Source organism: Heptranchias perlo, chromosome 9, assembly GCF_035084215.1.
Source record: "Heptranchias perlo isolate sHepPer1 chromosome 9, sHepPer1.hap1, whole genome shotgun sequence".
Taxonomy (NCBI): domain Eukaryota; kingdom Metazoa; phylum Chordata; class Chondrichthyes; order Hexanchiformes; family Hexanchidae; genus Heptranchias; species Heptranchias perlo.
The window spans coordinates 47,096,910-47,118,676 of record NC_090333.1 but is presented as its reverse complement, the minus strand read 5'-3'; the positions used below and the strand labels follow the sequence as shown (position 1 = coordinate 47,118,676).

General features: G+C 40.0%; 1 protein-coding gene across 1 annotated transcript in view; it reads right to left on the bottom strand.

Annotated features, from left to right (window-relative positions):
* Positions 1-21,767, bottom strand: part of ankrd13c (ankyrin repeat domain 13C) — a 75,259-nt gene that overhangs the window by 8,485 nt on the left and 45,007 nt on the right. The window contains exons 5-10 of the mRNA XM_067990333.1: positions 18,750-18,795; positions 17,649-17,715; positions 16,285-16,429; positions 14,610-14,741; positions 13,485-13,646; positions 2,791-2,870 (exon numbers count right to left, since the gene is read on the bottom strand). Of these exons, the coding sequence (XP_067846434.1) occupies positions 2,791-2,870; positions 13,485-13,646; positions 14,610-14,741; positions 16,285-16,429; positions 17,649-17,715; positions 18,750-18,795 (632 nt within the window). The remainder of the gene's footprint in view (positions 1-2,790; positions 2,871-13,484; positions 13,647-14,609; positions 14,742-16,284; positions 16,430-17,648; positions 17,716-18,749; positions 18,796-21,767) is intronic.

The following is a 21,767-nucleotide window of genomic DNA, read 5'->3' as shown; positions in this document are numbered from 1 at the left end:
ACTCTGTACGTTATATCCTCAAAGAACTCAAGCAAATTTGTCAGACATGACTGCCCCTTCGTAAAGCCATGCTGACTTTGTCCTATTAAATTATGTTTATCCAAATGTTCCGCTACTGTCTCCTTAATAATAGACTCCAAAATTTTACCCACCACAGATGTTAGGTTGATGGGGTGAGTGGGATAAGATACAGGCAGCAGAGATTTGCAAAAGCTTCTGGTTTATGGAAGGTGGAGGATAGGAGGCCGGCCAGGACGGCATTTGAATAGTAGAGTCTGGAGGTGGCTACGGCATAGATGAGGGGTTCGGCAGATGTGCTAAGGCAAGGTCGGAGATGGGGTATGTTAAGGAGATGGAAGTAGGCAGTCTTTGTGATGGAGAGGATATGGGTCGGAAACTCAGCTCGGGGGTCAAAGAGGATGCTGAGGTTGCGAACTGTCTGATTTAACCTGAGATAGTGGCTGATGAGGGGGGACAGAATTGTTGGCAAGTGTATGGAGTTTGTGGCTTGGGCTGAAGACAATAGCTTGGGTCTTCTCAGTGTTCAACTGGAAGAAATTACGGCTCATCCAGGACTGGATGTTGGACAAGCAGGACAACAACAGAGGCAGTAGATGGGTTGAAAAAGGTGGTGGGGAAGTAGAACTGGATGTAGTCAGCATACATGCGACCGCATTTAGAATACTATGTCCAGTTCAAGTCACCATAAAAAAGGTATTGCAGCTATTGAGAGAACATAGAAGAGGGCAACCAGAATAATTGAGGGGATGGAGGGATTGGATTATGTCAAGCGATTACTTAAATTGAGCATGTTCTCACTAGAAAGAGAGAAGGTTGCGGGGTGATATGATTGCTGTTTTTAGGATACTAAAGGGACTAGATGATGTAGACCATAATAAGCTGTTTCACTTTGTTTAGAACAGTAGAACCTGAGGACACAACCTGCACTTAGGAGGGTAAATTCAAAACTAATCTGCATTATATCAGTGAACGAGTGGTAAATCTATGCAACAGGCTTCCTAGGGATATGGTGGAAGCAGACAGTACGGAGTCATTCAAATGCAAATTAGATAGATTTCTTTCAGAAGATAATATTTTGGGATACAGTACATGAGTAATTTAAGACAGGACATAAGGTAAGTGTAGCATGTTCGGGAAGAACAGGTGACTTTGGACCTATGGTTCCTAAAGCTTTCCACCATTAAAGGTTTTCCTCACCTCCTGTCTTAGGTGTGTTGAAGACTAATTGATAAGAGATTGATTGCCATGATTAGTCAACAACTCCATTTTGTTGTGTCATGCTACTACCAGAATGGTGGAAAGTGAATTAGATGGACCTTGGTCTTTTTTCATCCCGCAATTCCTGTGTGGGACCTGGCCCCACGCCTTCAGATGATGTTGCCAAGGGGAAGCATGTAGTTTAGGAAGAGATTTGGGGGGGGGGGGGGGAAAGAGAAAGGGCCAAGGATAATTCATTGGAGGACTTGAGGTAACCGTGGAGGGATGGCAAGAGAAGCCATTGATAACTATGATTGGATAGGCAAGAGTGGAACCAAAGAAGCGCAGTCACACCGAGATGGACAACGGAGGAGGGGGGTGTGGTCGACCATGTCAAAGGCTGCAGAGAGGACATAAAGGGCAAGGAGGGTTAGTACACCGCAGTCATAGATGATGTCACATGTGACTTTGATTAGGGCCATTTCAGTGCTATGGCAGGGGCAGAAACCTGACCGAAGAGATTCAAACATAGAGTTGCAGAAAAGATGAGCAAGGATTTGGGAGGCAACACATTCAAGGACTTGAGAGTAAAGGGAGATTGGTGATGGGGCGGTAGTTTGGAAGTACAAATGGGTCAAGTGTGGGGTTTTTTTTTTGAACAGTGAGGTGATGGCAGCAGTTTTGAAAGGGAGGGGGAACAGTACCCGAGGAAAAGGAACCATTTACAATATCAGCTAGCATAGGGGCCAGAAAAAGAGGTTGGGTGGCCAGCAGTTTAGTGGGAATGTAGTCAAGAGAACAGCAGGTGTGTCTCATGGACAAGATGAGCTTAGGGAGGGCTTGAGGGGAGATAGGAGAGAAACTACGGAAAGATGCAGATTCAGGGTTAGGGCAGGAGGATGCAACAGAGGAAACTGAATGAATGGTCTCAATCTTACTGACAAAGAAGTCCATGAGGTCCTTGCACTTTTCGGATGGGAGGATAGAGGTGGCAGGAGAGACGGTTGGTAGTGGAGAAAAGAATCTGGGGGTTATTTTTGCTTTCCAGGATGATCTTGGAGAAGTAAGTGGTTTTGGCAGAGGAGAGCAAGGCCCGATAGTGCTTGATGGTAGTCCAGCCAGATCTTCACTGGTATAGGCATGCATTCCTTTAATTCCATGTGAGAACATGGCAGCTACATCAAAGTCACTATACTCCTACACCAGTTATTAATTGAGTGGTATGTTGCAGTACATTCTATGTAATCAGCATTCTCTGAATAAAAAAAAATTGTGGTGTTGTTGCTTTCATCCAGAAATACCATTATAGTCGCGTGACGTTAATCCATTTTGTTGACAAACCCTCATATCTGACAAATCCATGAAACCTGCTGTAATTCACAGCCTACCAATGTGACATGCCTATTGCACAGCACATATTGAACAAGGGGGAAAACATTGTGCATTAAGGTCTTCGACAAGAAACTCCGGGTGAATGCTTAATGTGCATTAGGTCAAAGAGCAATTCAAGTATTTTTCCTTAATAAATACAAATTACATTGTAATGTTTACTGGTAATTCCTCAGTACTTACTTTCCAGGCTCTGCCGAGATGTACTCCTCCCAAGTGATTGTGTTAGCAGGGGGAGCGGTGAGTGACTGTCTTCGAACAGGCTGTAAAGCGAGAAATGTACATCTATAAAGTTTAAAACTGTTATTTTTTTTTTAAAAGCCCTTCCCTACGGCAATTTCATATGCACAAAATTCCTACAATCTTCAGCTTCCAATAACTAAAAATAATTCTTCCCATGTTCCCCAAAAATGAGATTTTAACCTACTTCCAGAAGCAAAGATTCCCACAGTCTGTCTGGGTCCCAGCATAAACCCCAATGCCTGATTTCTTTGGATACCCATCCACTTGGGGGTCTGGTGCGCTGACAGCAAAAGTGAAGTGGGAAGCCAGGAATGCCCTCTTCCCCCCTTATTTGAATTGTTGCACTGTGCCTCCTCCTACTCCAAATGCAGGCCCATATGGTCTATCAAGGGATGCCAATGAAATTCCAGGACATTGTGGGGATAGAGGCCTGATGTAATGGATAACCACCCCCTTAACTCTGTACTGAGCCTGGCAACTAAGTATTCCCCAGGTCCAATGAAGAGGAAATCTACCCTCTGTCCTTCAGAAACATGTTTACAATTTCTCCACAACTAGTGCAGAGGAAATCTTTCCTCCCAAAAGCCTAACAGCTTCCAAAGCACTAAATACTGTATGTTTATGCACGTTTATAATGCTCAAATTATTATGCATTTGGCTTGTCAAATAGATCAATAGGCTCTACAGAAGCACTTCTCTTACTGCATACAATTATTTACAGTGCTGCTTAATGCACTTTTACTCCTACGTGGTGTTCAAAACCACAATGAACATTGAGCCAGAAAGCAAGAAAAATCCTGTAGTATACCCATCTGTCCTGATCAGTTTGTTGCCTGGATCAAGGGACAGTTTTGTACAATGGCAAACATTTAATTTTTTCAGGTATCTCACTGAAGAGGAAGTTGAATAAGTGGGAAGCATCATCACAAGAACTGCAACACTTCAAGTAGGCTCACCACCACCTTCTCAGGGCAACTAGGGCTGGGCAATAAATATGGTCTTTCCAACATTACCCACATCCCATGAAAAAAGAAAAAAGATATATACTAACAGAAAGATAGAAGTACTCCAATGCTATGAAGGAAATCAAGCAAGTCAGCTGGGGAAGGAACACCTGTCCCTTTAGAGATTCTCAATCCACATTATGTGACTTTCACTTAGAGGCATTTGGGATACCTGTCCACCACATGACTATCTTTCAACGCCAGTTGAAATTAGCCCACAGGTAGCAATTACTTTTGAAGAACAACCTTTAATTGTACCTGGATGACCTTTGTGCTAAGTGGCAATATACCACCAACCAACAAGCTATTTTGAGTTCAGAAACAGATCTACTTAAGGTTTAATTTTATTAGACACCACTGAGTTTTTAAAAAAAAAATCTGCATTTACTCCACTAGTTACAATTGACAACTTGGGTACCAATTCAGAATTAAGTGAAATGGGAAGAAACATTGAAATCAATTTCTTGAGTCAGTTTCAGACATCATCTTGGGAGTTTTGGATAAGGTCTGCACATTACAAACTGACTAACGATGATGGTATCATGCACTGAGCTGGATTAAGACCAGCCAATGAGAATCTGAGTCTTTGTACCTGCTGTGCATCTATACAAAACCATAGAGTGGGAAAGACTGCATGAACAAGTTAGAGAAAAGTAATTAATTCCAGCTAATCAGAGCGCTGCAAATTTGTACACTCCCTTATGGTCAATTACCATGACTAAAGTAAAAGATGTTGACTTAGCATTCTGGTTGACACTAGAGCCATTAGAATGCCAATTTTTCAGCATGTTCTTACAAAACTTGACAAAAAGGAAATTCTTCCCAACTAAATCACTTTCCTAAAGGATGAATGAAATGCAGATGTGGCTGCTGCATGTACACTAGCAGATTTAGCTTCTCATTGGCCGATCAATTAACTTAACCATGCATTACACTAATCTCACTCCACGATATAAAATTTCAACAGTAGTTTTAAAAACAGTTTGAAAAAAATCTATCCTCGATATCCGCACTCCAAAAATATCTTGATCATCACTTCTTCATATTAGTGACTTGGTTTTTCAACAATGCTGGCATGGGTTGATTTCTGAAGCAATCAATACAAAAAAAAGGTGAGGCAGCAAACTGGGGGTGTTACAGACCACAGAACTATGGGTGCTATAGTCGTACAATTCAGAAGTTTTTCAGCAAATTTTTGACTTAATTTGTGCCTTACAGTCGGTAAGTGTGCTAAAAACCTATCACACTGTATAGATTAAAGGATACAAAAAGGACTTTGTGGCTAACGATTCAAAAGCATCGATCTTTTGTCCTCTTCTCAAACCATTTTCTGATTTATAAAATACTGATGCTGAATATTTGATTGCTTCAATATACTCAAGATTCCTTGCTTTGACTTTGTTGATGGAATGTAAAAATGGCTTCAAAACCAAAGGTATTTTCACACTGGCTTTTTAAAAAAAAATACATTCCGTCCAACTATCTAGCTACATTTAGATGTTATAGTTTAAAAATGCTACGTAGGTCAAAACATTCCACTTCAAAATGCATTTTTACTCCTCTATGTCTATGGCAAAATCCATTTTAAAAGTGTTCACCTGCAGTACCAGTTGCATTTGTGTGTGACACTGTGTTAGGCACTTAGTGATAAATGTCAAATCCAACAGTGCTTTGGAATTTTTTAATTGAGTGTGCCTGCAGTTCCTGCATGAAGCCACTGGGTGACAGCAAAGGAATCACTTTGGCTTTAGCAGATCAAAGAGAGGATAAAACATACTTGCAGAATCAATTTTTTTTTAAAAAGGGGTGCTTTAATTAATATTGTTTTCCAGCTTCTGCCCGATCAAGAAGTTTCAATTACATAGAACCATAGAAAAGATACAGCACAGGAGGGGGCCATTCGGCCAATCGTGTCCACGCCGGCTCAAAGAGCAACCAGGTGCACATTCTAATCCCACCTTCCAGCACCTGGTCCATAGCCCTGCAGCTTACAGCACTTTAGGTGCAGGTCCAGGTACTTTTTTTTAAAAAAAAAAGAGTTGAAGGTCCCTGCCTCCACCACCAATTCGGGCAGCAAATTCCATACATCCACCACCCTCTGGGTAAAAAGTTTTTTCTCATGTCTCCTCTAATCCTTCCGCCGATCAGCTTAAATCTATGTCCTCTAGTTCTTGAACTCTCCGTTAGGGGAAACAGGTACTCCCTGTCGACTCTATCTAGGGCCCTCATAATTTTGTACACCTCAATCAAGTCTCCCCTCAGCCTCCTCTGCTCCAAGGAAAACAACCCCAGCCTATCCAATCTCTCCTCATAGCTGCAATTTTCAAGCCTTGGCAACATTCTTGTAAATCTTCTCTGCACTCTCTCCAGAGCAATTATGTCCTTCCTGTAATGTGGTGACCAGAACTGCGCACAATACTCCAGCTGTGGCCTTAGCAGCATTTTATACAGTTCCATCATTACATCCCTGCTTTTCTATTCTATACCTCGGCTAATAACGGAGAGCATTCCGTATGCCTTCTTCACAACCTCATCTACCTGTACTGCCACCTTCAGGAACCTGTGCACATGCACTCCAAGGTGTCTCACTTCCTCTACCCCTCTCAATATATTCCCGTTTACTGCGTATTCCCTTTTACTGTTTGCCCTCCCTAAGTGCATTACCTCACACTTCTCCGGGTTGAACTCCATTTGCCAATTTTCCACCCACTCCACCAACCCATTGATATCCTCTTGGAGTCTACAGCTATCATCTTCACTATCAACTACATGGCCAATTTTTGTGTCATCTGCAAATGTGTCAATCATGCCCCCTACATTCAAGTCCAAATCATTAATATATAGCACAAACAGCAATGGACCCAACACTGAGCCCTGTGGCACACCAATGGAAACGGATTTCCATTCGCAAAGACATCATGACAAGTTTACATAGGCAATTGGCAATTTTCATTATAACTGTGGACATAAGAATTTATAATGGATAAAGTGGACAGAAATTTTTAATACTTCAGCAGATTTCCTCCCATGGTGTTTCTCATATTTAGGTGAGATAATTAGAGGCTTTGTTTCAAAATTCAAATAATCTTGCTGAAAAATGAATTTATAATGAGGAAAGACATCATCTGAGCTTAGTTCGCTTTCTGAAGTTTTTAGAACACCAAAAGAAAAACTATAAATCGGTAGTGTGTTTTTTCCTTACTAACAAAAAACTATAAACGTTACCATAATAAAGTTTTTGAAATTTGTCCGCTAACTTTTCTTCAAATAATTTTGAAAAACATTTGAGCAGAAATTGCTAGAAGCTTTAAGAAAAATATTCCATCAGTACATCTGACAGTGCTTCTGCATTTCAGGGCGTTAAGTACACTGCCTATGCTTCGACTGCACAAACCAAATTTAGCTCACAGCATTGCAGTTCTGGGCAAAAATATCAAGTCCAAGCCTAGGCCTTCAGGAGAGGCTGAAGCCTACAAGTAAGAATTTTAAATGAAGGCATTAAAAGATGCAAAAAAGTGAAACAATTTTTCAAAAATTTTGTTTAAACCTCTACTTTAAAAATCAGAAATTTCAATTATTGAGAAAAAAAGATAGATCAATAACATTTTCAGAATTTTGAGCAATTTGGATAAATGCAGTGTTCAGATTACGTAATCAGTGATGAGTTTACATGTGTAAAACCCATTATAAATTTGGACAGAATAATTCATAATGAGCAAGTTGACACAAATGTGACAAGAAGTCAAGCTGTGCAGACTTGAAGTGTGTGCACACAAGAACTTCAATAAGATATTAGGAAAAGCAGGGAGGCGAGAAAAAGAGGGAGGAAGGTGAGGGAAAATTATATAGGGAGGCACAAAGTGGGCACAGGCTTCACAACAAAACATTTATATTTTTCTGCATAGTTTGAAATGTTCAGCAGCACCATTTATAACTGACAAACAAAAACATACCAGCTTATGTTAATACACAAATTAAAAGCTAGTAGTCAGGTACAAAAAGTAATAAAGGCTAATGGAATGTTGGTCTTTATCTCAAGGAGGCTGGAATATGAAGAGGAAGAAGTTATGCTTCAGATGTATAGAGCATTGCTCAGGCCCCATCTGGAGTACTGCATTCAGTTTTGGGCACCGCACCTCAGGAAGGATATATTGGGCTTGGAGGGGGCGCAGTGTAGATCCATCAGAATAATACCGGGCCCGGTTTAAAGGGTTAAATTAGAACAACAGGTTGCAGAAACTTGGGTCACATACCCTTGGAATTGGAAGGTTAAGGGGTGATCTGATCGAGGTGTTCAAAATGTTAAAAGGATTTGATAGTTTCTCCTTTCTACTCTATTTCCTCTGGTGGGGGAATCAAGAAGATGATAATCTTAAAATTAGAGCTAGGCCATTCAGGAGCTAAATCACAAAGCACTTCTTCACACAAAGGGTAGTAGAAATCTGGAATTCTCTTCCCTCAAAAGACTGTGGTGCTAGGACAATTGGCGCTTTTAAGCCATAGAGGGGCTGAACGACCTACTGCTGTCCCTAAGTTCCCAATCCAGTTGTTCACATCCTCTGCAGAAACATGTAAAGCTTGCAGAAGAGGGCAATGTTAATGTGGTGTTAAACTCTTCTTTTGCTTATTAGTTACAGGTTTGTGTGTTACTTAAATTCTGGTTTCAAACTATCACCTGTAAAGATGCAAATTGAGCTTCGGAGAGTAGCTCTGCGCTCAAACCGGCTCTTGTTTGTGAAACCATCTCATTTATACTAGATGGTGAAAAAGATGCCTGCAGCAACAATTCAAAATATACACATAACACGCCTGTTGTCAGTCTGTCTGCTTCCTGTGTGTGTCCTGGCCACCCTTTGGCAGTTTTTGCACAATTGTCATTGGATAGGGATTCCTGTTTATGTTTCAAAAAACTGCTTTCAGAAAGGAAATGGCATACATAGAATCATAGAAGTTTACAACATGGAAACAGGCCCTTCGGCCCAACATGTCCATGTCGCCCAGTTTATACCACTAAGCTAGTCCCAATTGCCTGCACTTGGCCTATATCCCTCTATACTCATGTAACTGTCCAAATGCTTTTTAAAAGACAAAATTGTACCCGCCTCTACTACTGCCTCCGGCAGCTCGTTCCAGACACTTACCACCCTTTGAGTGAAAAAATTGCCCCTCTTGGCCCTTTTGTATCTCTCCCCTTTCACCTTAAATCTATGCCCCCTCGTTATAGACTCCCCTACCTTTGGGAAAAGATTTTGACTATCTACCTTATCTATGCCCCTCATTATTTTATAGACTTCTATAAGATCACCCCTAAACCTCTTACTCTCCAGGGAAAAAAGTCTCAGTCTATCCAACCTCTCCCTATAAGTCAAACCATCAAGTCCCGGTAGCATCCTAGTAAATCTTTTCTGCACTCTTTCTAGTTTAATAATATCCTTTCTATAATAGGGTGACCAGAACTGTACACAGTATTCCAAGTGTGGCCTTACTAATGTCTTGTACAACTTCAACAAGACATCCCAACTCCTATATTCAATGTTCTGACCAATGAAACCAAGCATGCCGAATGCCTTCTTCACCACCCTATTCACCTGTGACTCCACTTTCAAGGAGCTATGAACCTGTACTCCTAGATCTCTCTGTTCTATAACTCTCCCCAACGCCCTACCATTAACGGAGTAGGTTCTGGCCCGATTCGATCTACCAAAATGCATCACCTCACATTTATCTAAATTAAACTCCATCTGCCATTCATCGGCCCACTGGCCCAATTTATCAAGATCTCGTTGCAATCCTAGATAACCTTCTTCACTGTCCACAATGCCACCAATCTTGGTGTCATCTGCAAAATTACTAACCATGCCTCCTAAATTCTCATCCAAATAATTAATATAAATAACAAATAACAGCGGACCCAGTACCAATCCCTGAGGCACATCGCTGGTCACAGGCCTCCAGTTTGAAAAACAACCCTCTACAACCACGCTCTGTCTTCTGTCGTCAATCCAATTTTGTATCTAATTGGCTACCTCACCTTGGATCCCGTGAGATTTAAACTTATGTAACAACCTACCATGCGGTACCTTGTCAAAGGCTTTGCTAAAGTCCATGTAGACCACGTCTACTGCACAGCCCTCATCTATCTTCTTGGTTACCCCTTCAAAAAACTCAATCAAATTCGTGAAACATGATTTTCCTCTCACAAAACCATGCTGACTGTTCCTAATCAGTCCCTGCCTCTCCAAATGCCTGTAGATCCTGTCTCTCAGAATACCCTCTAACAACTTATCCACTACAGATGTCAGGCTCACCGGTCTGTAGTTCCCAGGCTTTTCCCTGCCGCCCTTCTTAAACAAAGGCACAACATTTGCTACCCTCCAATCTTCAGGCACCTCACCTGTAGCTGTCAATGATTCAAATATCTCTGCTAGGGGACCCGCAATTTCCTCCCTATCATTAATGTATTAAGCGCCGTGTATCTAGTGCACACTTCCTGTGTCACAATTTTTTCACACCTGTGTACAATGTATACAAGTGCTTTAAATTGACAATATAGTTATTAGGCCTCCTAATGCTAGGTAATGCTGTTGCACTTCTAAATTCTGTCTCCCTGCTCCATCCACAACCAGCTATCCTGCCACTAATGCAATGTATTTTCTATAGTTTTAAATCTTTTGCACATTAAACAAGCTTTGAATTGACATCTCGAACAAATTAAATTAAATCTGTTTTTGGCAGGCCAGCAAGCAATTTAAACAATGGACTTCAATTAGAACAATCGGGTTCAATTTGAAACGAGCTTCTCTGAAAGCCAGTAAGCATCACTGGAACAAATGAACCAAATAAAATCGGGTTGCACATAAACTTATGAAATGAAATCAAGCTTCAGCAGGCGCAGGCCAACAATGCATCAAACAAACTGCCGCAGAATAAATGAAACTGGGTTGTCCACTTTGCACCCCCCCCCCCGATCTTCTAACCTCCACTTAGGCCGGCTGTCTCTCCAGTCTCCATATTCATTCTTCCTTCCTTAACTCTAATCTCCAATTTGTATTTATTTCAAACTGTAACCCATACAAGTCCCATCCCACATCATACCACCACCAATCTTACCATTCTCCATCGATGCTCACTATCACAGATATCCACTGTCTCACCTGTAACCACTGCTCATATCCAAACTATTCCTTTCTCCCAACTACTCAATCACCCGCAAATAACCACTACCTCTCCCAATATCCAATGCTACATTTTTGGGGGTGTACCTTTAATATTTTCTCAGGTTCAATATCATTGCTTAATACCGTATGCAGATCTTGCATCCTTAGAATCCAGAGTACAATCTTTTCCAGTCAGTCTCTTAGTAAATCAGTGAGATCCAGGGATTGTAACAAAGAACTCTTACTTTGTTACAATCTCTGGATTACTGGAATGCATCACATGCTGCCAAATCTCTCCTCCTCAAATAGCAGACTGGATATACACACTTACTAGACTGAGAACTCAAATGGTTTTATTTACATATGACAGATGAACAGTATAAAACAATTAAATATATATTTCTCTACTCTCGTTGATACATAAAGTAGTAAATATGTCAGCCCTTTTCTCTCAACATTATTTTTTCTAAAATATAGACTCACTTCTCATCCCGTAGAACAGCCTATGGTTTTGAAATCTAGTTCAGCTACCCCCTTCTCAGAAGTCTCAGACTGAGCTGTCAAAGACACCTCGGGCTGGGACCTATTCTTTAAAATGGAATGTGTCAATCAACTCGTGAAAGGATCTACTTTGGCTCTCAGTGAAGAGCTAGCATAGTCTGGTAATTCCATTCTCATGCCAGTCTCTGAAATTCCTTGAGACAAGTGTTTTTGGGAGTTCCCCATTGTGCCGGATTGGGAAGATGCTGGTAGTCCCACAGGAATTTTCAAGATGATGAGTTGAGATCATAGTGACAATGGGGTGTTTCTAAACTCGGTGGTCTTTTTGGACAGTCTATGAAGAGGATTAGCAGGGAGGCCCCAGTCTCCATTCTCAGCCAAATGTTTAGCCTCAGATCTGGGCCTCCCTCTTCTTATTTTGTGCACTGAAGATGCTCAAGCTAATCCACAGTCTGCCTGCCCAGAGAACCTTCAAGACGTGAATGTCCAGATCTCGGAATTGTTGGGCTGGGATCCTGACAGGTAGTATCTGGTACAGGTAGACAAAGCAGGGAAGGATATTCATTTTTTTAGTATAGTCACACTATCCAGGAGTGATAGGAATTTACTGCTCCATCTACTTAGCTGTGTGTATATAATGGGCCAGAAATTGATTGTAAAATAACAGCGAGCCTAACAGCGCTCACTGTTATTAATGGGCAAATCGAAGAGCAAGTTCCGGGGACCGCACATGCGCAATCAAACGCAGAAATCTGGAACTTGCTCCTCCTGATTCCCTGCTGATCTGACAACTTCGCGTTAAAGAGATATCGCAGGCTAGAATCAATGGGCCAGCATGAACTTGCTCTCCTGCCCAGCTGGAAACGAACTAATTGTGCCAGAAAAAAGGTATGCTGAGTAGTATTAGGTCTAAACTAACTTTTAACAGAGTGGTATTAATGACTGCCAAACAACCTCTGGCACTGAAAATTAACTTTTTAAAAACGTGGAGTCTCATTACTCCCGATTTTAATAGTTCTTGGACATTTAAAAAAAAAATTTAAAATTTAACATTTTTATTTTTTTCGTCTCTTATCTCAGTCTTTTAATCTTACCCTCTCTTAATTCCACTTTCTCTACCTGATTTCATAGTACATTTACTAATCTTATCGGACATTTCCTGATTCTTACTCTGCGTGGTTTGTGAATGAGATTCACTTCCTGGTTCTCACAGTGTGGCTTGCTACAAGCTGATTGATGGAGGGGACAGAGATCCTTTCCTCCTCTCACAGCTCAAAGAAGCCCGGGAAAGGACGCTGCAGGTCTCAATTAAAGCACGCTGGTGCTCACAAGCCTATGAAAAGTTTGTGGGTGAGTTAGTTACTTACGAGCAGCGGGTGACGTCTGTTCACCGCACAGCGCAATTTCCAGCCCAACGGCTTGGTGGGGGGGGGGGCGCGGAAGCAGGGGGACAAGGTCCCTTTGTACAAATTGGCAAGTTTTGGTGTAACGTGTCCACCCAGGTATGTAAAGCCAGCTCCTGGCCATACAAAGGGATAGGATTCCTGTATGTGCACGGAACACCTTGAATGAGATACATGCTCTCAGTTTTGAAGTAGTTGTACTTAACCTGAAAGTCGCCTAAATTCTGTGTGAAATGCTAGGGAGTGAAGTGGTTGAGTTACTTACATACATTGGTATTTCATCAACTTAGATACTTTGTGCTCAGTCTCTCCAGCCAACCCTCCACGGTTGCCACAGGGGACAAAGTTAAGCATTTGTCCACTAATATCACGAACAGTAATTTCTAAGCTCATACAACAAAATCAAATTCATTTCAGCATTAATTAAGTAATTTGTTACTTCAAATCCAGTGAGTTAATCCAAAACATTTATTTTCGAATTTGAACACTTGGAAGAAAAAACAGATTCAGTCTTGTTTAACCTTCATTAATAAGTAGACAGATATTACTCAGAATAGGATGAGATTTACCTCAAAATTTTGTTCCATTAAGTTTCCTCCTTTGCTCAGACTTTCCATTATAGCCTTATTTCTTAGAATATCCTCTTCACTGAGGTGCTCACGACGTTTTCTCGATTCCAGAACAAGGCCATTTACGGAGTAAAAATCTGCCAAGAAGTTCCCAACTCGTTCCTATAGAATTTTTTTTCCCAAAGTTAGGCAGTGGCCTTATTTTTAACAATTGCATTGCATCACATTTAAGTAAAATCAAGGGAAAGAAAATCAAGGTGTACACTTCTAGCTTTAGCCGAGATTAGGTTGGTAGAGTCTAGGATAGGACAAACTGCACAGTTAATGAATGGAAGGAATGGTCTTGATTAGCCGAATGACTTTTTACTTATTCCACATCTTAGCAGTTTCATGGGTGTCATAGAAACCTACCTGTAAAGTTTTGTCCTCCATTTAGCAACAGTGGTCAAAGATAAAAAGAGCATCTTAATTTCAGCTTCATATCCACTCTGGTCCAGTTAAAAGTATATGAATTTGAAATATAATCTAATACAGTAGAGGGGTTTTGAAACTTGAGTTAAGACTAAAGACTACACTAAAGTGTAGTCATTACAACACTGACTACACTTCAAAAATTACTTCATTGGCTGCAGAGCGCCTTGGCCATCCTGAGGTTGTAAAAAACGCTATACAAATGCAAGTTCGTTCTTTCTTTGCAGCACATTTACCTGGATTTACTTAGCACAGCCACCAGACACAAAACAGGGGTCGGGGGGGGGGGGGGGGGGGTGGGGAAAGCAGCAGAGCTACATCTACAGTACCAATTATCATAAGCAATAAACAAGTTCACAACCAATTTTCTTTGTGGTAGCATTTTCTTTTTCAATCTTCTTGAATCCCTCTGAACCAAGCATTATACTCCCAAGCATCCACCAACTGTGCTTTAATACCACGTGCCAGCTGCACAGAGTGACCGTTCATCCCAGTAAGGAAATGCATGGCCTTCACTTGCTGGGATCATTGGTATTCATTATGTGGAGGATCCTGTCAGAGTGCTGCTCTCTTCACGACTGAAAATTTTGGTAAGCTTAATTTATACATTGAAGACCACATTTATCATGATGAAAGGAACAAAAGCAATCATACCGTTTTGTCTTCCCGGAAAAGCCAGCCTGTTTGCGCACGAGTGAAGGTAATAGATTTTGTAGATAACGTTGCTGAGTAAATATCACTGCTCATCAAAATATCTACCTCCTCTTCAGTTTCCATCTCTGATTCCTGAAAGGAAATCATTAGTATATGAAGCAGGAAAACCAGAATAGCTGCGTACCCAAACAATTGCAGACGACAGGAACACAGCAGGTTTTAACTAGACAGGCAGATTGATTGTTTTATTATCGTCCAATATAAAAATATATTAAACAATCCAATAAGATAGTTTTATTAATACATAATTTGTAGTTCTGACTTCCAATTAGTTTTAAGATTTTTAATCTGACAATACTATATGACCATATTTTTCAATTTATGTTTCCAATTGTAAATTCAGTGCACTGAAAGAGTGATAAGATGTGTTCATCAGGAATGTGCTCAACAATTGTTGCCATGTTTCAGTTTGTGACTCATGCATTTAATTTAACATCCAAGTCACTATGACTATATACACTCTTGAAAACACGACGATCGAGGTAACATACTGTGAACTTATTAATCCTACTCTCAATACTGCAATGCACAATATGGATAAGACAACTGCAGAGCTCAAATAAAACTGAAAGCCTTTATTTTCTTTTCCATTCAGTTGTGTAATTTTTCTGCCTGTTGCAGAGTCATCTCTAAGGATTCCCGTATTAAACAGGAACTGCAGCCATAATGTTTGTGCATGCAAGGATTTTGCACAAATAGATGCCTTCGCTCAGTGGTAGCACCCTCGCCACTCAGTCAGGTCGTGAGTTGAAGCTCTACTCCAAACTTGATCACATAAATCTAGTACTGAGGAAGTGCTGCACTGTCGGAGGTATCGTTTTTCAGTTAAGACGTTAAACTAAGGCTCTGTATTTTTTTTGAGGGAGGGGGGTGGTGGTGGTGAAGAGAGGAAAGAGGGAGAGGGAAAGAGAATAGGTAAATAATTTGTAGGGATGGGGGGGGGGGGGGGAGGGGGCAGCAAAGTGAGGGAATCAGAAATCCAGGAGAAAGAAAGAAATAAACCCAGCATAGATAACAAAAAAGCCAGAAATCCAGCGGGCAGGAAGAATCAGCACACAACACAAAAAAGACAGAAGACAGTAAATACTAAGTGAAGCAACAGGTGTAAATAGTAACTTAAATATGATTGTACAATCCTAGATTTTGTTTTCTATTTGCAGATGAATAAGCATGCAAAGTATGAGGAGAATTTAATTGTATGTGCTTTCTCTTTACGTGTTTGCACCCAGGAAAATAAATGCACAGGCCAAAACTCAAGAAAAGACCAATCATGATATGGGATCACTGCAGTGTGTATGCTAAACTGTTTTTGTAAAGTTCAGAATCTTGCTACAATTTTAGTAAATAACATTTGTGTCAATAGATTTGTATACATTTATTAAGAAACATTAATCAATTTTTTTATTCATTCATGGGATGTGGGCGTCGCTGGCGAGGCCAGCATTTATGTAGCCAGTAAAGCTATTTACCACCAAAATATTTATCACTATTAATTGTACAACCTGCATTCATACATCTTATTTACTGAACATGATACATGCTGACCAGAGATAACCGCCATTCCTACAAGTTAAACATAGAGTTGATGGACGCTATTCATACAGCACAAACTCACCTCATGATGTATTCGCTGGTAAACTTTCTGCTCGTTGTCTAATACTATGAAAGATTCCGAGGGTATTGCATCACCATTGAAAATGAAGCTCAAGTCTCCACGTTGACACTTCATATCAGTAAAGTCGATTAGAGTTGTGTCAAGCCTGAAAATACACATTAAAATCATACAGATGACATTTATTAACGTATGTACTGTGGTGGCCTACAATCGAATTGTTTTTTTCTCACAGGTTGCACAGCAGTTTAAGTACACGTACAACATTACTATTTATGAACTTTCGGAATTTCCTGCATTAAGGTATCAATGGTCTCTTATGCAGAAAATATTTCACTGGATAACTGAGTATCTTTCTTTGTATGGTTTATGAATAGGAAAATTCAACAAAATGTTCTGTTAACAAAATATATTTATAATAATTTGGTGATTTTGTTGAACTATGCTAGAAAGCCACCTCGCCAATGCAATACAGAACACAATCTGTGCAGCATTTGTTTAATAGATTGCCTAATGCTATCTTTAGATTGTATCCACTAGTATAGTATCCATTGCAAATCTGGAGTAATGCAAGCCCATAGCTGTGGTTTAACTGCCTTAGGCATGCGTTAAAGCTTGAAGCCCCAACCAGTTTATACACTAGCTGGCTTATGAATGATTCCATGCAAGATCCTTCAAGATGAGACTATCTGGGTGAGGCCAGTAGCATTTGTAAATTAAACCCAACTAGCAGACAGCTAATTGAGAGCAGCACCTGATGAACTGTGGTCAAATTCCAAGACATTGAAAAGTATATAGATCACCGAGTTAGACACTTGATAACAGACTCATAGGTACGGTAGCCTAATGGTTATGTTACTGCACTAGTAATCCAGATGTCTGGACTAATAATCCAGAGAGCGTCAGTTCAAATCCCATTGTGGCAGTTTGAGAATTTGAATTCAGTTTAAAAAAAATCTGGAAATAAAAAACTGGTTTCAGTAAAAAGTGACCATGAAGCTGTCGGATTGTTGTAAAAACCTAACTTGGAAGGAAAGGATACCTGCCGTCCTTACCCGGTCTGGCCTATATGTGACTCCAGTTCCATATCAATTTGGTTGACTCTTAATTGCCCTCTGAAGTGGCCTAGCAAACCACTCAGTTGTAACAAACTGCTACAATGCAGTGGTTCAAGAAGGCGGCCCACTATCACCTTCTCCAGGGCAACTAGGGAATGGCAACAAATGCCAACCTGGTCAACAATGCCCAGATCCCAAGAATGAATATTTTAAAAATTCATGAAGAATCTTGCATCCATAATGTGCTCTCAGCATTGACTGAATTCTGCACCTTATTCTTTAAGAAAACTGGTTGTGAAACCAACTTACCTGATGTTTATACCCTGTTTGTAAATTTTACAAGCATCTGAAGGCAAAATTCTGGAAAGTAAAGGCACTGTAATAGAGAAAGGGTAGAAAAAGAACAATGAATCTGGCTCTGTTGCTATACCGACTTAAATTGCATATTTAAAAATTCTGTAACAATTGAAGAACGCAGCATATGGTTTTCTACAAACTATCAAATGTTCTTAATAATTCACAGTAAAACATTTGTTTAGTGAAATAAAAGATGGCACAAGAAATATTTAGTAGGAAATCATTTATACAAAAGCTTTACCTTGCAACTAAATCAATGCAATCTACAACTAATACAGAGGGCTTTGGGAACTTGAGCATTTAAAACCCGCCTCATACAAAGCTGGACCCACAGTACTGAGCGTTAAATAAACATGTCAGTTAGCATCCAGGACCACTGCTGAATCAGGAGCCCGTGGTTCATGTGAACAGAGTTGGTACATTTGGAGCTCTTATTAAGAGAGAGTGGAATCAAATTTTTCCTGTATGATGCAATACTTAAATAATTTTAGGTTTTTGCTAATTAGATGGGATGTCACACAAAGCACATCCATTCATCAGTAACTTTTCCTTTGAATTTTGAAGTTGCATTCTTGATTAGACAGTCCAAAGGTGAAACTGTACACGGTCACCCAATTGCAGCAAATACAGCTTTTGTGGTGTACTAGAAATCATGCAGAGGAAATTAAAATTGCCATGTAACTGGAATAGACTTGTCTCTAAAGGTCATTGAAAGCGATTACTTTTCACAATAGTGACAGAGCAATTTAAACTACTTAATACAGTCTAGATGTCTTTCCACACATACTTTTCCTATTGTAGTTTATGGTTTTAAAGCAAGCAAGCTGTTTTCCCTCCTAAAGGAGCATTAATTGTCTGAATAATGGACTTTCTTTACAACTCTCACCAAACTAATAATATTATATTCCATATGATAATGCTAAACACAACTTGGAAGAAACAGTGGCTAGAATCCAAAATGTTATTTTTTTAAAAAAAGCTTGGAATAAGAGCACGAGTTTGGAATTGTGTATATAAAAAACAAATCAAAAGGACACGACAATCAACACTTACCCCAGCTTTGAAAATCCCAGTGGAGCTCTAAATAAAAATCCCCTAGCTAAAAAATAAAATAAAGATATAAACAAAGTTACCTCCTAAGTAACAGACTAATTCTACTTTAATTGATCTTTCATGTATGAATATGGAAATTTTACAATGGTAACAGATAATCTTTTATCTTAATTTTTTTTTTCTGTGAATTGAGCTATAACATTCAATATTTTAAATTAATGATTTTCAAACTATTGCAAGGTGAGATGTTCACACGAGGCTCAGGAAGGGGCTGGAAGGACAGAATCAACAATGTTTAACCTGAATGATGCGCATAGCTATAATAGTTCTTTCCAACTGCCTGGAGTCTACATCAATCACACCAAATTTCAGCACAATTGCACATTTGTTTGGTTTCCTAGTTTTTCTTTTAAAGATTCCATCCTTGATTTTTGCCTTTTCAGTTGTTGCAGTGGCCACTCCCCTTATCCCACAAAGACAATAAAAGTGTCGCAGAGACAAATAGGGGAGAAGTGAAACAGGAAAATAAGAGAGGAGGAAAGAGAAAGTGAAAAATATGTAGTGGAGACAGACTTCCTAAAATCTTTTTAAAAAGTGCCACATGAAAAGCTGCTCGTTAAGCTTAAAGCGGTGACGATTCAAACTAAAACCTGGGAATGGATAAGGAACTGGCTGAAGCATAGTAAGCAGCAGGTACTTGTTAGAGAAGTGATGTCAGGGTGGGAGGTGGAAAGTTCCCCATAGATCAGTGTTGCGACGCCTAATTTACATTAACAACTTGCATTCAGAAGCACAATACAAACTGGTTAATTTTGCAGAGAAAAGCAAAATGGGAACAGTTGAATCTGAGGCAGCCAGGGACCTATAGAATGAGTTAGACGACATGCAAGTGGGCAGAACAATGACAGAAGAAATTTGTAACAGACAAGTACAAAGTATTGCACTTATGAAAAAATGGACAGCATAATTACTCAAAAATGGTGTTGAAATGGCTATGGGAGAAATTGAAAGAGATCATGGGGTATTAGTAGGCTTGGTGTCAACATTTCCGATCATTAAAGCAGCAATCCGGGAGACAAATGTAGCTAAAACAGAGTACAAGTCAGATGAAATTATGCTTAAATTGTGACGGAGTCACAAGGGAGACATTCAAACCCTGAAGGCCGTGCAGAGAAGTGTCATGAGGCTGATCCCCAGTGTCAGAGGAATGAGTAAAGTGGAAAACTCGAACTGTTCATCCTTGAAAGCTAAACTAAACAGAAAGATGAACTCATGGAGGTAGAAAAGATATTAATTGATTATAGAAAAGGTAAGTCTGGAACATTAGTTTGTATTTAACCAAGACAGTAACTTGCATTTATATAGCGCTGTTAACATAGTAAAACGTCCCAAGGCGCTTCACAGGAGCGATTATATTATTATTTGACACCTAGCCACATAAGGTGACCAAAAGCTTAGTCAAAGAGGTAGGTTTTAAGGAGCACCTTAAAGGAGGAGAGAGAGGTAGAGATGTGGAGGTCTTCAGGGGGGGAATTCCAGAGCTTTTGGCCTAGGCAGCTGAAGGCCACCAATGATGGAGCGAAGAAAATCAGGGATGCGCAAGAGGCCAGAATTGAAGAAGCGCAGAGATCTTGGCTGGTTGTAGGGCTGGAGGAGGTTACAGAGAAAGGGAAGGAGGCCATTTGAAAACAAGGAGGAGAATTTTTTTTTTAAATAAATAAAATCGAGGAGTTCCTGGACCAGGAGCTAATGTAGGTCAGTGAGCATTGGGGCGATGGGTGAATGGGACTTGGTGTGAGTTAGGATATGGACAGCAGAGTTCTGGATGACAGTAGGACAAAGTGAAGAAGAGCAAGGGTGGAAAACTGGCAAAAGGCATTTGAGGCAGGTCAGGAAGTTGTTTATACAAAGAATGATCAAGTCAGAAAGGACTTTCGCACAGGGTGGGGTTGTAGAGTCAAAAACCCTAGAACCAAACAGTTGGAAGCTGTGACAGAGAGTTGGGGGGAAGGAAGGGAAACTATGTTCTTTCGGGATGGATGAGCTAAATATGCTTCCACATCTGTTCCTTTCTCAGGGTATTGAGGGGAAAAAGAAACAAAAAAGTGTAGGAAGAAAGTGAAAGGGGGAAGCAGAAGTGAAGAAGAGCAAGGGTGGAAAACAGAAAAGGAGGAGCAAGAATCCTAAGCTAGAGGGGTGTAAGAGTATTTTGATGGGGCCTGCTCAAATAAAGTAAGAACCACAGGTTTAAATGATCCATTAAAATGTTAGAAAGCAGAAAAATAACTGCTAGACTTAGTATGATGAGAAATAAATGATTACAGCATGATGTGTATTGAGGGAATTTAATATTGTTTCTCCATTCAACACAAAGGCAAATGACATGCACTTAGATGTTACAATTTATTAGCACGGGTTACTATACAGAAAGAGCTTTAAATATCACATCAAGATCGTGTCACTTCAAAATTAGTTTTAATAGACAAAACCTTATTGGCAATTGAGCAACATTAGTACTATTAAAATCATTTAATATGAAAATGGCAATTGTATTATAATGAACTATTAGCTATTTAAAAAGATTTTTTGCAACACATTACAGAATTCACTTTTCCCATCAAAGAAACTTTTGTATCAAGCTGCTTTGTGTTATTAAGTATTCGGTCTTAAGTTATTTTGACCTTCTCGCATTGTTATTTTAATTTGTTTTATGTAAAATTGAGGGGTTTAATCTCTAGGCCATTCCTGGACAAGTAGTTTGCTTGCTTTAATACATTTTTGTGCTCAAAGTGAGGGATGTCAGTGCTCAGGAATGGAACTCATTTTCACTTTGGCATCAAATCACCTCAGGTCAGTTATTGCCACGGTCACATTTGGAGAACACCTCCTCCACCGCTAGGAAACTATGAAGAGTAAAAATTGCAGTGACTTGTTAAAAGGCCTTGGTTAAGCCACATTTTATAACATAATGGACCCTTTTCAGTAGAGAAGGACACCTCGAAAGTAAATAGCAACATA